The sequence below is a fragment of the Notamacropus eugenii genome, chromosome 3, assembly GCF_028372415.1.
Source record: "Notamacropus eugenii isolate mMacEug1 chromosome 3, mMacEug1.pri_v2, whole genome shotgun sequence".
Lineage (NCBI taxonomy): Eukaryota > Metazoa > Chordata > Mammalia > Diprotodontia > Macropodidae > Notamacropus > Notamacropus eugenii.
In genome coordinates this window covers 55,215,028-55,231,447 of record NC_092874.1, presented here as the reverse complement: position 1 = coordinate 55,231,447, position 16,420 = coordinate 55,215,028, and the positions used below count along the sequence as shown (strand labels likewise).

Sequence of the window (16,420 nt, the reverse complement as noted above, 5' to 3'; positions counted from 1 at the left end):
TCAGTTATAAATAATTTAGATCTATCAAAGTCTGCTGTGTTTGAATAGATATTACTTTGGGATAAAAGAAACTCATTTGTTTTTCTTCTCTAAGTATTATTACTTAACTCTTCCTCTTTTAAAGGAATTGATTTCCAATTGGGGTTTTATCTACAAACCTTGGTGAATATGAACCATAATCAAGAATGAGAATAAAAATGAAAAAATGTTTTTCCCACTATAAATGTGAATTTGCTCAATTAAAAGTGATTTAAAATACCAGACTAGCTTTGGTTAAGTTATCTGTAGAGAAATGTAGGAGTGATGGAGTACAACTCTCAAAAAAAAAGATGAGAATGAAGTTGAAAATTGTATTCTCCCAAAGGATTAAAACTATGATGTGGAGGAATTTCTGCATATCTTAAAACCTCACTGGTCTTCAGAATGCATCATCAGAGTAACCTGGACCTTTTAAAGGGACAACAGCTTTATTTCCCTAGTGTTGCTCATTTGTGAACAGAAGCTCACCTTAAATATTAACATTCCTTGAAATCAAGTAATGTATACCAACAGAATCTAAATTGCCCAGAGCATTTTTAAATTTGATAGGAATGCTGCTAAGCCAAACTACAAAGGGAAGATGAGGGATCTGGTTTGAATCTAGCACAAATGTATACAATAATAATAAAAGTAACAAAAATTATCTAGTGATGGTGTTCTCCAGTACCTTGGAGGTATAGAGACACATCAGAAGACTTTTACCTACACTTTTGAAATCGTTATTCTAAAATAGCATCAGCCTGGCCAGACACAATAGATAAACCTACTGATCAAAGATACTGAAAGGCATTAATTGCTACATAATCAATACGAATTATGGGAGTTTACATGTTCAGTAAATTTATTCTCTAAAGTGGGCTAGAATTGGAGTGGTGGGGGAAAAAAGCCAATCACTTTTACTTCCTCATGAAGATTTGGCACACTATCTTCTTTCCTAAAACAAAACAAAATGAAATAAAAAAGCCAGAGAGAGTGCATGAGTTGAATGGACCCTCTATGTTTCTAGTCATTGTTTATTGGAGGGAGACTCCTTGGAAGAAAGATCTCTGAAGCCTGTTGTTGGCAACTTCCAAAAGGTTTCAGCAACATCTCTTGTCAGGGATAATTAGAATTTCCCTAAACTTGAAAGCTGTAGTTCTATAACACATTGATTTTATTTTGATGGATTCTTTTTCCCATGAAAAAACAATATTTTAGCAATTATATTTCTCTAATGAATTGCTTGATTGATTAGTTGATGAGTGTTTTTTGAAGGGCTGATAAGACATTTATCCCTCTGACTTTACATTTAACTTTCCTGCTTAGTGAAGATTATAAATTAAAAGCCAAATATGTTTTCTGCTTGATAATCAATACATTATACACAAAAGGGATATCTGTGAATTATTAATGTCCTAAGTAATCAAAAGCAAACTCTTATTTAGTAGTTTTAGTTTTTTTCTAAAGTGTAGCACTTGTATTAGATGTTGAAAGGACATTATTTTTAACCATAATTCTAAGGTCTATATACAGTTTGATAAGTGGATGAAAATATTTTAAAGGTATGTTGTTTTATTCCAGGACAGTGGAAGCCATAATGATACTGTTCTCTCAAACTATTAGCGTGTCTTATTTTCCATTTCATTTTTGGGAAGGGATATACTGCCATTTTTAGGATCAACGTCTATAAAACTGTTGAGATAGGGGAGCAGTTAAGACTGTCCTTTTGGCTCCATTATGGGTTTGTTCTTTGACTCAGGTAGAACTGGTCATTTTAGTCTCGCTGTATTTGTTTCCTTCCTACTACATGGGAAATGATAGTTTGCAGAATGGCTGTAAGGAATGTCTTTATAAAATAATTATTAAGTAGCTTGTAAGAAGTCAGATATGTCCTTATGCCTCTGTTGGGTTTCTATGGTCTGTTACAAATGAATTGTTTGTTCATTTGGTGCATGGTAGAACTAGTCTTCTGATTTCTCCCTGACCATGTCTCTAGCCTTCCAGGAAATTGACCTGCATCATAGATATGAGCCTCATAAGTGTGTATTCCCTATGATTATCTTTTGCCTTGTCCACTTGTTCCTGCTTCCCCTGCCCCTTCCCCTTCCCCTCTCTTCAGTTGGTTTCTTGTTGGGGGTGGAGGAATGCCCTTCATGGTCCTTCCTCAGATATCTTCCCCTAGCCCATAGCTACCTCTTGAAGAAAGGAGTTGTTTTTTGTAGCTATACTTTGCAGAAAAAGCTATTAAGTTATAAGTGATGATAGGACAGGATGAGAGCAGAAAAAGTAGCTGGAGCTGGAATCAGATTCAATTGACTGGTCAGTATGTAGGAGAAAAGGCTTAAATAGTATTCCTGAAAGTTTTCTTGTACTTCCACAGAAATAATAGGACAAAATTTGTTCCATATCCCATTCCCTCTATTAGAAACAGAAAGAGTATATCTTTTTTATGTGATATACTAACAATGAAAATCTGTATTTATAAATACCAAATAATATGAATCATTAGACCATATTTTTATATTACTACAACAAACTGATATGGAAAATAGCTTAACTGATAAAGCCTTCCAAAGTATTCAGCAACATAACTTTTTTCTCCAAAAGAAAGAGATAAATATAATTGACTTGTATCCACAGCTGGGCACGTGTAGGGACTGGTTGAATCTTTTTGAGAAACATAAAGTCAGTTAAATATCAAACAAAGTATTTGTAGATATTTGCATGTTTTCTGATTTTTTTTTGGCTGCTGCAAAAACAGAGTATATTGGTTAATTAAAATATCTTAATACTATTTACTACAGAATCAAGTGCTTTGAAAAAGGTTCTAGTTTCCATATATATGAAAACTTATGTTTTTTAACTTTCTTCACAATTTAAGTTGACCTATACAGTTTATGTAAATTTCCTCATCTACAACATAAGAATTTTTTATTTGTCCATGAACAATAACTAAAATGGCCTGTTGTTGTTGCTAAGATGGTTTCCAATTAATTGCTGACAGTTAATGTTTGGAGGTTGCTGAAGAGCAGCCTGCATTTTGGGGGAGTAAGGTAAGGATTGAGAAGAAGAATTAAAAATATAAACTGAAGAAGTCTAAAACTTGTAAAAGTGAAAGCAAACAGTTACTCTTCCCATCCCAGGCCTTCAGTGGCTCCACATGGAGCCAGTCAGTGCCATAGAAATGAAAGATACTGGGACTCAAGTGACTCTAACACCACAATTTGGAAGAAATGGCAATACATGCTCATACTGACAGTGGTAGTTTCCACATTACCTTGCCCTCATCACATCCATACAAGCAGATGATTAATCAATTCACAAAGAATTACACACAAATGAATGTGATAGGCTTGCAGACGAGTCATATGCTTGTTGGCTAGGTGACGTTGGCTAAGTTAGCATGGCTTCCTTGAGCCTCAGATTTCTTATCTGAAGGGATTCATCTTGGTACTACCTACCTAATGGAACTATTGAGAAGACAACACTTCATAGATGTTAAACCAGTACAGACACATGAGTGGTTGTTTTAATTAAGATAGCCCTTCCATCATACTCCAAAAGTGAGAATTTTAGGTAGTTGAAACCATTCATGAATTTCTGGGTAGAAGAATGTAGATAGAGGGTGGTTGAGAGAATTGAGTCAGAAGGGTACTTAATTAGAAGAAAGTAGAGTCACTAGAGGATCCTTATTTCAAAACAATTTACAAAATATTTTAGTTCTGAATTATTTATAGCAGGACAATGGCTGGTTTTTGATCTTCATTTTATATATAGATAAGCTGAGAAATTTTACCTGTTTAGAGCATAACTGGAGTCGTAATGGTATCATGTCTCTGTATCAGTAAACAGTCTACTAAAAAGCTATTTAAAATCAGAATTTAGAGCTCAAGTAGACATTGAAAATTGAATCCAATTCCTCATTTGAAATGAGGAAACTGAGGCACAGAAAAGTTAAATGATATGCCCCAAGGTCATTGGCAAAAACAGGTCTCCTGACTCCCAATCCACTGCTGTTCTAGCTCATTTCTCTTCAGTTTATAGGATTTAGGAATTATGTCATTCTGAACTCTCCGATCTAGTTTTTATTTTACCTTTCCTCCCCTCTCCATATTGTACTTTGTCTCCTGAAGGTCAAGTAACCTGGTTTGGTTATGAAAGCCCTCGTAGCTTCTGGGACTATATCAGAGTGGCCTGCCGAAAGGTTTCACAGAACTGTATCTGCAGCATTGAGAATATGGAAAACGTCAGCTCTTCGAGAGCCAAGGTAAGGAAGAAACAAGTCCACACATAAGTATATGTACGTACGTACAGTATATAAGCTACAGTAATATGGAGAACGTATAGCCTGAACATTCAGCAGTTCTGATTCTAGGGAGGAAATACTTGTCCAGATTGTAATTTGTTTTGCTTTTAGAGTTGTTCTAATTGAAGGCAATTAGCACAATACAAATGGGCTTCTGCTAACATTTTTTTTCCAAATTCTGATTTTTTTTGTTGTTGTCACTTAAAGATGTTTCCCTCTCTGAACTGCCACAATGCTTTGCTTAACAAAATTACTTTATAAATAGAAGAAAGGTGTGAAGACTGCCACAGTGAGCCAAGAAAGAAGCTAAATCTGTTCAGCATTCCACAGAAACTCCATTGTCTTGGTAGAATTCAATTCAACTAACATTAAAGCAAAACCCCCAAATTCATTCTTTGCTTTGTAGGAGCTTGTTCTCATCATTTTGCTCCAGTTAAACCATGTATTAGTGACATATGATAACACCAATAAGTAAAAACTCTTTTTTTCCCCCAGATTCATTTTATATTTTGTTTTTCTTGATAAATTTATATTTGGTAAAAACAATCTGTGTCTCAGTTTAAAATATTATAAATAGCTATTACATCATTTAATATTTAAATGTAGCTGTAGGGTTTAATTAAAAATACAATTCTTCATTTTTAATTTGTTCATTAAAAATTGATCATGTGGAATATGCTTTTCTGTGAAGTTGATATTTATGTTTTCAATCTCCTTTTGCAGACTGCAGTAATAAATAAAGCTTAGAGGACTTTAATATTCTATTAGAGACTCTTTCAACCCTGCAGTGATTGAAAATTAAATATTCTTACTTCGGTACCTTTCAGCCGACTGGTTCAGTAATATGTAAGATCCAGAAGGGCACAGATTCTCTTAGCATCCTTAGAATGTAGCTCAACGCTTTGCAAATGGTAGGTGCTTAATGATTGCTTACTAAATTGAATTGCTACCAGTCATATTTAAGCTGACCCATTCAGAAGACCAGTCCTATTCTTAGTGATGCGTATGACATCGGATTTCCATAGTCAATAAATAAATAAGTATTTACTGAACATTTACAGCTACCAGTCATTAGGCTAAGTGCTGGGATTCAAAGATATAAAAGAAATAGCCCTGCCATTGTGCCCCTCTCACTCAACACAGTCTCACGTAAGAAGTGCTTCATAGATGCTTGGTGATTTGTTACCCTCAAGGAGACTGAAGCATAGCAGGAAAGACATTTATGTGAAATGGTACCTAAATAAGTGTGTCCAAACTATATTAATGGGGGGAGAGACCAGAATTTGGGCAATCAGGAAAGGTCTCATTTCAGAGAGGACGTCTGAACTGAGCTTTGAAGGAAACTAGATATTCTTAAAGGTAGACACGATGACAGGACATTCGAGGTGTTGGCAAAAGTCTGAGCAAAACCCCAGAGACCAAAGATAAAAATGTCATGTGTCAAAAACAGCAAAAAGACCAGTTTGGATGGACTGGATGGTAAAGGGGGCTCACATATAATGAGGCTGGAAAGGTTGCTTGAGGCAAGTTTGGGAAGAAAAGCCAAACAAAGGCTTTTAATTTGATCCTAGAGGTGACAAAATTATTGGAGTTTATTTAACAGGGGAGCGGCTTAGTCAGAATATAACTTTCTGTGTTCAGAATATAACTTTGGCAACTCTGTGGAAGATAGAGTAGAGAGAATAATACACATCTTCCTGATCTCTCTCTCTCTCTGTCTCTGTCTCTCTCTCTCTGTCTCTCTGTCTCTCTCTGTCTCTCTCTCTGTCTCTCTGTCTCTCTCTGTCTCTCTCTGTCTCTCTCTCTCTCTCTCTCTCTCTCTTTCTCTGACTCTCTGTCTCTCTGTCTCTCTGTCTCCCTCCCTCCCTCTCTCTCTCTCTCTTTCTCTGTCTCTCTCTCTCTATATATATATATCTCTTTGTCTCTCTCTTTCTGTCTTTCCCCCTTTCTTCCCTCTCAGTTCTCCCCCTCTAAAATCCCTCTTGCATTCAAAGTGTGCTTTTTAAAAATTCTTCTCTCAGTAGAATTAGGGTAATTTTTATCTTAATCTTCTCCTTCTAGCTTGAGATTAATGTTTTTGCACTTTTAAATGATGATTAAAAAGTTTCATATTTTATCAATTAATCTTAGTTTGTATATAATAGGTTTCAAAAAACTGGAGAAAACCTGAAGCTTCTATATGTGGAAGTTATCAGATAGCATCACAAAATAAATTGATTTCCCTTTACTTAAGTAGGAGTCATTCTGAATCAACTGTATACAATCAGATACCTTACTTGGTGCAACAAGTTCAAAATTAATACAGAGCTAGAAGAAAGAATAAAAATAGTTTTTAAAAGATATGGTACAGAATTAAAACAATTTCTAAACTAAATAAACTAGTAATAAAAAGTGGGAAATGGATGGAAGAAAGTACATTGTCACAGATTTTAATAATTTCCTAAGGAAGCCTTACCAACATAAATCAATTCCCACAACAAATAGACCAAAAGAGTCTAAAAACTGTCTTAATCATCCATCACAATCTACTTGCAAAGCTAGGCGATATGGCAGCAATACTGGTTTATAATATCAATTTTCTTATAAAATCTCACAGAAAATGTGGTTGAGGATTATTAGCAGTACAACTTCATGAAACAGTGAGAAGCAATGAAGAAAAAGCACTTTAAAGAGAGTTTGGTTAGAAATTAAGAAAAGTGAACTAGAGAGTATTTAGGGGTAAAATTGAGGAGGGAAACAACAAATAGACAAAAGAAAAATCTACAAATATTTTTTACAACAAACTCAAAGACCATGGATCCACTACATTTGGAAGCTAGCACCATGGTAGTAGAAGTTCTTCTAAAAGAAATAGAATTAGCCCTGAAAGAAATAAAAATAGCAAAAGTAGCTGAATTAGACCAAGGTTGCACAGAGGAGTCCCATGCTGAAAGTGCAACAGTTCTCTATGTATATAAAAGAAAACAAGATACCAAAAATATGGGAAGAAATTTTTGGAACTTCTTATCCAAAAATACAGGCAAGAGAACATCAAAAATAACTCATCCAAATGTTTACTTTCTCAACTACATAAATTTTTTGTCAAAATGATCTACACACACATAGAAAGGTCATCCTCAGTATGGGCATAAGAAAGGCATAGCTAGTGCCTCATAAGCAGTATTCCAAAATAGACTACATCTTTACTGTCACATAATTGAATGAAATGTGTAGAGAATATAAAATCCCATTGTGTTTATTATTTATCATCTGTTGACTGTTAACCAAACAAAAAACCTATTTGATTTACTATAGCATGTTAGCTGAAGATAGCTTAGCACTTAGTCCACTCACCCACCAGCAAGGCAGAAGCATCAGCTGTCTGGATTGTGCATCCAAATAATGAGCAAACCAGCATCCCACAATCTCAGTGTTGGAAAACTAACTTGTTCAACTAACCCCTGAACAATATTTCCATCTGCACATACCTGACAAGTGATTACCCAGCTCTTGCTCAAAGACCTTCAATGAAGGGAAGCCCACTACCTTCTGAACCATCCATCCCACTTTTGCATAGCTCTCATTATTAGGAAGCTTTCCTTATATCAAGCCAAATCTGCTCCTCTGAAACTTCCACCTGTTGTTCCTAATTCTGTCCTCTGGGACCAAGCAGGAAAAAAATCCATTCCTTCTTCCACAAAACAACCCTTCAAATACTTGTCAACAATCCTCATGTCTTCCCAAGTCCTCTGTACATGCCCAGTACTTTCAGCACATCCAATATAGAGAAATCCCGAATTATAGATAATAGTCTGATCAAGCAGTTATCAAGTATTTGTTAAGTTCCTACTATGTGCCAAGTACTGTGCCAAGTACTGGGCATAGAAGTACAAATAATAAAGCAATCCCTAATTAGAAGCAGCTTACATCCTAATGGAAGAGACAAGAACATATAAAATCTATGTAGCATAAATATCAAGTTATTTAATATGAGTGGATATGAGTTAAATACATAGTAGTTTGGGAGGAAGGGCACAAGCAGTTGAATACTGTGTCTTTACAGAAGAAAGAGACTCTATGAGGTAGAAGTAATAAGGCATGGAGGATAGTCAATCCAGAAACACAGAGACTGAAGATGGAGTGTCATGTGGGATAATGTTGATTCCTTTATCCATCTCTTATACATCTCTTAAGCACTTACACATCCTCTAATAGAATGGGAGATCAAGGACTGAGGAAAAAAAGATCATTGTCGTTGGTATTTAGGAAGTCATTGCAGCTGGAACAGTTTCAGTGGAATGGTAGGACTGGAAGCCAGATTTCAAGTGGCTGAGGAATGAATGGATAGATAATAAGGAAGTGGTGTCAGTGAGTATAAACTCTTCTTTCATGAAATTTGTTAATGATAAGGCAAGAAATTATGTGATACTTCAAAGGGATGGTAGACTGAAAGAAGGCTCTTTTTAATCCCCTGCTTTAGATTTGATAGGCAATTAAGAGAAGATAAAACAGGTTCGCTGAGCAGCTCAGGATAGTTAGAGGGGAAGGACCTATGATTTTGATATAGGGAAACCCCCAATAAGGTAACTGCTTCTATTAATCCAGGTCAGCACATTCTCTTTATATTCTTAAAGAGCATCTTAGATCACTGAGAGGTTGTGACTTGTGCAAAGTACATAGTTGGTGTGTATCAGAGGTGACAATTGAATCTGTCCATATGGCGTTGAGGCGCACTCACTGTCCACCATACCATGCTGCCTACTTGGCATAGGGGCATGAAATTGTATTACACCAACTCATTGTAGTTTTCCCTGGCAACATGAGAGGAGATTAGAACTTTAGGAAATGGGTGTATGCATTGCAGAGAGTTGGGGGAGAAGTGAGTTCTTCATAGTTAGAGATTGTCAGAGTAGTTATAGCCAAAAGAATCTGGTTGAAACATTATTAGGGAGTCAGAAATTTTCTCATTGTGGGAAAGTTTCTAACTTTTATCTAGATGGTTGCTCACAGAAAATTAGATCCAGAAATTAAACAGAAGAAGGAGATTGAGGAAGTTGTAAAGGTCTTTTGACCACAAATCCTCCCCCAGAATTAAGGGCCAGTTTTTTAATACCAATATTCTGTTGCTGTACTGTGACTGCAAATCTTGGGGGGGAGGGGAAATGCCCCCAAACTAAAAATAAGTAGCACACAGAAGGCAATGGAGAAGCAGTTTGTTGGGGTAAATAGCCAGGAATAGATAAAGCAACAAGAAACTTCAAGGAACTCTAGACTAAAAGATGTCTGAGTGAAAAAGAAGCTGTTTCACCATTATCCTTGAAATAGCAAGAGAAAATGAGAAAGTGCCTCTGGAACATTAGAGCAAAGTCTGTAGATGAACTTGGCAGGTTGGAGGACCTGAACAAGTGTCACATGGGAGGGGGTAGGGTTGAATGGGTTGGGATCTATATGAATGGAGGGAATATGCAAATTGATTCAATTAAGTATTTTGAGTATCAGTCACTAACATTCAGATTAAATTGTCTTGTTTCTGTGACTTTGTGCAAGCAAGATACATCCTTACTTTAGGTACCCAGATAGTGGTTGTATATAAGTTTCTGTGCATCCTAGAAACATTGGAGCATATATGAGATAGATCCATGACAGGTAAGTTTAAGGGGCCCATTACTGGTGGTATGAAGCCAGTGTAGGACCACAAATTGACTCCTGAATGTTAGAGATTATCTAGTTCCATCCTTTCATTTATCTAAAGGTATGATGGAACCCTCTCTTAAACAATGCCTACTAAGAAAACCCATCTCTTGATATGTCTGTCCTAGTCCAATTCTCTGATCTCCTTGCTTGAAGGTAAATGGCAGAAAAAGTTATGGAGAAGAATTCTGGGTATATAGCTCATTGATCTTTTTTCAGTTTGAAATTGAACGTTGATCCCTCTAACTACTGGAATAGCCTCCTAGCCTTCCTACCTTCCCAGCTTCCCTCACTGCCAAAATAATCTTGTACATTCACAGGGCTGACTGAATTACTTTTCTCCTCCCTCTCATTACTCCCCCACAAAAAATTGGGCCACTCCTTATTGCCTACTAAATATAAAAATATAAACTCTTATTGGTAGTCAAAGCCCCACTTTAATACATCTCCCCCTACCTTTTTCAGCATTACTTAACTCTCTTCTCCTTGACAGACTGTATCCGATAAACCTGACTACTATTTCTTCCCTGACTTCACTTTCTCCCGTCTATGTCCCTCTTGCTCAGAATGGACTTATTCTCCATCCTCTTGAAATTCTTTTCCTCCCCTAAGGCCCAGATCAGCTGCTTTAAATAATCATTCCTTCCCTGAATATTTAATTCCTCTTAGTTTTACCTCTCCTATGGATAAATCTTATTCTGATTTATTTTTTAATATCTGAATAAATGTTTATTCTCTTATTGGATTGTCATCCTTTTAAGTTTAGGGATTAAGACCTTAAAAAAAGAAGGAAAAAGAAAGCTTTGTAGTGATAGCAACATGGTCTGGATGTAGCGGAAGCTTAAGAAACTATTTCTATTGAATTTGAATTCTATTGAATTAGTTTCAGATCTAGGTATGGAAGAGAAAATGTGAGTAAATCATAAGGAAGATGATGATGCTGTGATATGGATAGGGATAGAAATTTAGATATGGGTAGAAATTTAGGATCTGGAAATATTTTAGCAAACTGAGTACTAGTTACTTTGCTGTTTTGGTTTCAGAGTTGTAGAATCACAGCATGCTAAAGCTAAAGGTTAGCTAGTATATCCTTAGTTCCCTCATCTGTCAAGTGAGGGAAGTGGACTACATGGCCTTTGAAGTCATTTTGATCTTTAGATCTATGACCTTATAATCATATAATCTCTTAATTTTGCAAATGATAAGGCCCAGGCAGGTAAAATACTTTGTCCAGAGTCACATAGCAAATGACAGACCTGGGATTTGAACCAGGCTTTCCAAATCCCAGTCATGTGTTTTCCAAACATTGTTGCCTCCTGTCATCCTAGTTAAGTTGCAGAATCCTTTGCCATGTCCAAATGATTTTCAAAGATGTTTGATCTTTTTAGTAATAGAAATAAATACTAAGCTCATCAATAACTTCCTCATATCCTGCCCTTTCCAGCCCTTTACCTGCTCCCTTCACACATAAAAAAAAAACAAAAGAGTAAAGAAAGAAAAAGAGAGAAGAAAAAGTAGATTTGATTCTAGGTAATATTATTACCTATTAGTTTCATAGCTTTTGCCTTGGTTCAGATGCACAAACAAACAAATTCTTTGTTTCCCACTGTTTTTGTTGGGGATCTAGTTTGAAATTTGCTTGTTGTGTTCCTTGGGATCTCTTTGGGAAAATGAGGATTACAGTCCCAACACTGCCTTGAGGCACCATAGAGGCCATCCGATTCAGTTTTCTCATCTTACAGATTAAAAACAAAACTCCCGAGGAGACAAAATGATTGAAAACTTTAACTGTTTAAATTTAGGCCTTTGAACTCTAAATCAGAAATGCACTTTCCATTACATCACCCAGATCCTCAGAGAGAAAATAATTATTGTGTTAGTATACTATGGAGAATATCCATTCAGAGAAAACAGGATGCAGGTAAATAACTCCTACGTGTTTTTACATTTTCTCTGATTCAGTCCTGAAGTATTAAAGCATTTGGTTAAAAATATGTAAGTATAAAATTCAGATCCAAATACATTGTAAATGACAGATTGCTTAGCTATCTATGTTGTCCCTAAAGTCTTATTGCAGTTTTGAACCTTAAAAGTTTTAAACTGCAATGAGACTTTTGGTACAGCCTATACAGAATTGTTTGCTTTTTGGAGGCATGGTGCACAGATGACTTTTTTAACTTCATGTTGCTGTTATTATTAAGTATTGATTTTGTTTCTTCCTCCTTTCAGGGAAGAGCCTGGATCAGAGTAGCACTCATGGAAAAACATTTATCCGAATATATCTCCACAGCCCTGAGAGACTTCAAAACAACCAGGTTTATAAAAACCCCCGCTTTTTATCACTTTGACAAAATTTTGTGGATAAGACATAGAAACTTAGCTTTAGGAATGGATTGAAGAGTTGTATTTGGTTTCTGCTATCCCAAACGGCTTTATTCTCCCTGTTTTCATACTTCCCCAAGAGGTCCCTTCCTCTGCTCTCAGGAAAATGTGATCTCCTTTGGATAAACACATTTCTGCCTCTGAATATTTTCACAGGCTGTTCCTTATGCTTGGAATGCTCTCCTCTAGGTTCACCAGAATCATTCTCTTTGGTTAAACGGTTATTCATGAAGCTTTCCCTGATCAGTTTCCAGAGAGGTGTAGTAAACTCCCTCTGTGTGAACAATTCCCATCTTTTCTTTTATACCACATCTCACAGTATGCGCTCACCTCTCCGCTTCTATACGATGTTAATGCATCATTTTAAAAAATTGTAGCTAATTTACTTATTGAATTCTTGTGCAGTTATTGTTTCTTCCTGATGTTTTTCTGCATCGGTGTTGTCTCTTCTAAACTTGCAGAGGTCAGGGACTATGTTTAATTAACATAGTACAAAGGTTTACTCTGTGCAGGGTAAAGACGGGTGCTTTATATACATGGAACATATATATATATATAAAATTGAGGGTGGCACGGATGTAGTTGTTCTTTTGGATACTAGTTATTCTTTTTAAGGACTGATTCACTGGACTCTGAGTTAAATACTGAGGAATTTTGACTTTCCTCCCTTCTTGTTGGAGAAGAGAACCCAAAAATACATAAAATTGAGAATACACAAAAATCCACAGTACGTATACCAAAATCAAAAATACAAAATAGGAGCTGTAAAAGAAAGTAAAACCTTATTGCTGTCTTAAATGGTACCCTTCATATAAGTTATTGCACTGATGATGGTATTTATTATCAATATTCTAAGACACTGGTATTAATAAGGAAATGGCAACATGAAGAGATGGAAACTTTCCCAGTGCCTTAAAGCAGAACCTGGTTACTAAACTCCAGTGTCTTGGCTCCCAGTCTTTGGAAGACCCTTTTTTGGAGGAAGCTGTCATGTTTGAAATTCTAGAACAGCTTGGGAGAAGCAGTTTCTAGACACTAGAGTGTTATTCTTTGGGTCATCCCAAATTTAGTTTCTTTTCCTTTGGGGGCACATATTTTGAAGTAAAATGGCTTTGAGGCTCTTGACTTGCTGTAAAGCTAGAAATAAACCCTTTCATGTATCTTATATGTATTTTTTCAATTAAAGAAAAAGAGAGTTGAGATTTTAAGCAAGCTATGTGTGGGAAATAATTATGAATATGTTCTTGGTAAAGTCATTAAAATCAGTGTTTTTAACCCAAGATATTTCTCCAAGGATAGATTGTAAAGAAAATGATATCTGTAGAGAAAATGGCCTTGGGAATTTATTTATATTTTTCTCTCATATAAAATACTTGGATTTAAGGATTATTTTATCAATCATTACTAATAATTAAGCTGAATTAGTAAGTTTAAGTAACGAAACAAATAGATTTCATCTTTTAAACCAGAAATCCTTAACCCTTGGGTTCCATGGACAGATTTCATGGGTCTGTGAACTTAAATGGGAAAAACAATTACATCCTTTTTTTTCACCAACCTCCAACTGAAATTCAGGATTTCCTTCAATTATTCTAAAACATTATTCTGAAAAAGCGTCCTGTGGCTTCACTAGGTTGCCAAAGAGGTCCACACCATAAGGTTAAAAAGTCCTTTTTTTAGACTCTAGATTTGGAAAATGCCAAACCAAGGATTTTACCATAATGAAAATTAAATTTTATATAAATATATTCATACATACATGCATGCTTATTAATTCTATCACATGAATTTTAAGGGCAGTATTTTTTACCATAAAGTATCCAGCAATGTGTTAAGGATTAGTAGATATTCATAACCTCTACCTTGGTTTAAACAATTGGTTTGAGTGAAAATATTGTTCAAATAGGATATTTTTGGAACCAGTCTTTTAAATATTTACAGGGAAATGCTTGTTGCCCTGCTCTGAGGTGTGAGCCTTCCTTTTTGTTGTAAAGGAAATGATTCAGCTGTGATAAATACCACAAAATGAAAGTGCTTTCTTATATACTGTTCAACCAAAACTGTTTCTGAGCATTTTTTGCATATATATTAACCAGTATTTTATTTCTGGAAGGTAGTCTGGAATTTTAGTTTTTGTGGGCCAGGTGTTGTCTTTCAAGGGGAGACTGTTGTCCCATGGAAGACACTCATTGAAGTAGAAGAGAGACAAGGAGATGGACAGTTACGTTAGCCCCCCACTCCCCTGAGCTGCACAATTGAAAACAAAATAAAAGCCTAAAGGCTCATTATGGCTCTTGTTTCAAACTGAAGCAAAATTAAATAGTACCTTGATTATAAATTGTTTTGACTGAAAAAAAAACACTAGGAAGAATGAATTTGAAAAATGTAGAACATAGAGTATTGGAATTAGTAATCCTTACCTTTGGCTTGGCTGTAGCCCCACCGATAAAAGCTGTATAGACAGAGGAGACAAACGCACGCCCTGGTCTTCTGCCCTGGGAGCACCTAAATCAAGTGGGTTTCTTCTTGTTCTACCCTTCACAGATAAAGAGTAATGAAATCCTAAAAAGTGGTGTTCCAGGAGTTCACCCCAGTGCAGGAGGAGGAGCTTCATGAGCCAAGGTGGGCAAGCTGGAAAGCGCTGACCAGTGAGAATCCTAGGATGGGCTAGGAAGGGAGGGGATAAAGGAAGGCTCCTTCTTGGGATGCCATATATGCCTGCTGCTTCAGAGCAGGGGAGAAGTTCAGTGGACCTCTTTGCTAGGATGGAGCTGATCATGGTGAGGAAATGGAATAAAATCTCAAGGAATTTCATTTGCAGGGGGAGGGGCTTGCTTGGCTTGGGTTGCCATTGGAAAATGGCCATGGCTGGCAGTTGATAAGGAGAGTTAGAACTTGGAGCTGAAAAAATGGGAAATTGTATATTGGTAGACACCAGGGAAGGACAGTGGGCCTTCGAGGGATTAAATTTCTGAAAGGAAAGGTTTGACCAGGTCACCTCCTTACTCAATAAACTCCAGCAGCTCCCTATTGTCTAGGAACATGTGTAAACTCCACCATTTGGCATTCAAATCCCTTGAACAACCTGCTCTCCTCCTAGCTTTTCAGCCTTCTTCAACATTATTTCCCTTCCACATTCTACAATCCAACCACAAGGGTCTTCCTTGTTCTTTAAAGATGGCATCCAGTCAATTAACAAGAATTTATTAAACACCCACTTTGTTCCAGGTGTTCTCCTACTTGATGGGGATACTGAGACAAAAGCAAAGCTGCCCTTGCCCTTAGGGATCTTATATTCTAGCCCAGATTCCTGCTTTCTTTGAGCACTACACCCACTTCTCTTTGAAGTCTTTCTAAGTCCCTCTAGGTCTTCCATTAAGGTCTAGCTGTATCTGTTTTATCTATTTCTAAATATGCATATGTTGTCTCACTTGTTAGAATGTAAGGTCCTACTCTGGAGAACAATTTATACCATAACAGCACCATTATAGTGCCAAACAACTTTGAAAGATTTAAAAACTCTGATCAACACAATGCCCAGCCACATTTCCAAAGCACTGATCATGAAGCAATCTACCCATCTCTGCAGAGAAAGATGAGGCACTCAGTGGAAGAACAATGAACAATACATTTTTCAACATGGTCAGTGTAAGGATTTGTTTTGCTAGGCTGTCCATGTTTGTTACAAGGATTTTGTTTTTATTTTCCAATGAGGGAAGAAGCAAGAAGGTTTAAGGAATGTTTATTAATTAGAGGGAAAAGTAAAATAAAATAAAAGTTACATTAAAAAATATAAGCCCCTTGGGGACAGGTTTCCTTTAGTTTTTATATCTCTAGCCCTCAGTGCACAGTGTCTGGCACATAAGTGCTTAATATATGCTTGTTAATTGATTTGAGTTATATTCTGAGGAGTTAAATTGTGGAAATAAATGAGAAGTTGAACTCTTTCCCTTTTACACCCACTCCCACCAGTACCTCATAACTCATTCCTCCTTCCCCCGCCCCTCACTGACTGACAGATTAGTTAGAGATTAAAACTGTAGG

At 36.3% G+C, this 16,420-nt stretch overlaps 2 protein-coding genes across 5 annotated transcripts in view; one reads left to right on the top strand and one right to left on the bottom strand.

Moving 5' to 3' along the window:
* Nucleotides 1–15,158, bottom strand: part of ABCB1 (ATP binding cassette subfamily B member 1) — a 198,381-nt gene extending 183,223 nt beyond the window's left edge. Inside the window, exon 1 of one of the 2 annotated variants that reach the window (XM_072651588.1) lies at nucleotides 14,797–15,158. The gene's annotated coding sequence lies outside the window, so the exon portion shown is untranslated. The remainder of the gene's footprint in view (nucleotides 1–14,796) is intronic. The other variant, XM_072651590.1, reaches the window with a different exon arrangement.
* The window catches only part of RUNDC3B (RUN domain containing 3B), a 116,701-nt gene that overhangs the window by 49,445 nt on the left and 50,836 nt on the right, over nucleotides 1–16,420 (top strand). For all 3 annotated transcript variants that reach the window (XM_072651600.1, XM_072651599.1, XM_072651598.1), the window contains exons 3-4: nucleotides 4,152–4,285; nucleotides 12,224–12,309. In XM_072651600.1, coding sequence (XP_072507701.1) covers nucleotides 4,256–4,285; nucleotides 12,224–12,309 — 116 coding nt within the window. In that variant the 5' untranslated portion in view covers nucleotides 4,152–4,255. The remainder of the gene's footprint in view (nucleotides 1–4,151; nucleotides 4,286–12,223; nucleotides 12,310–16,420) is intronic.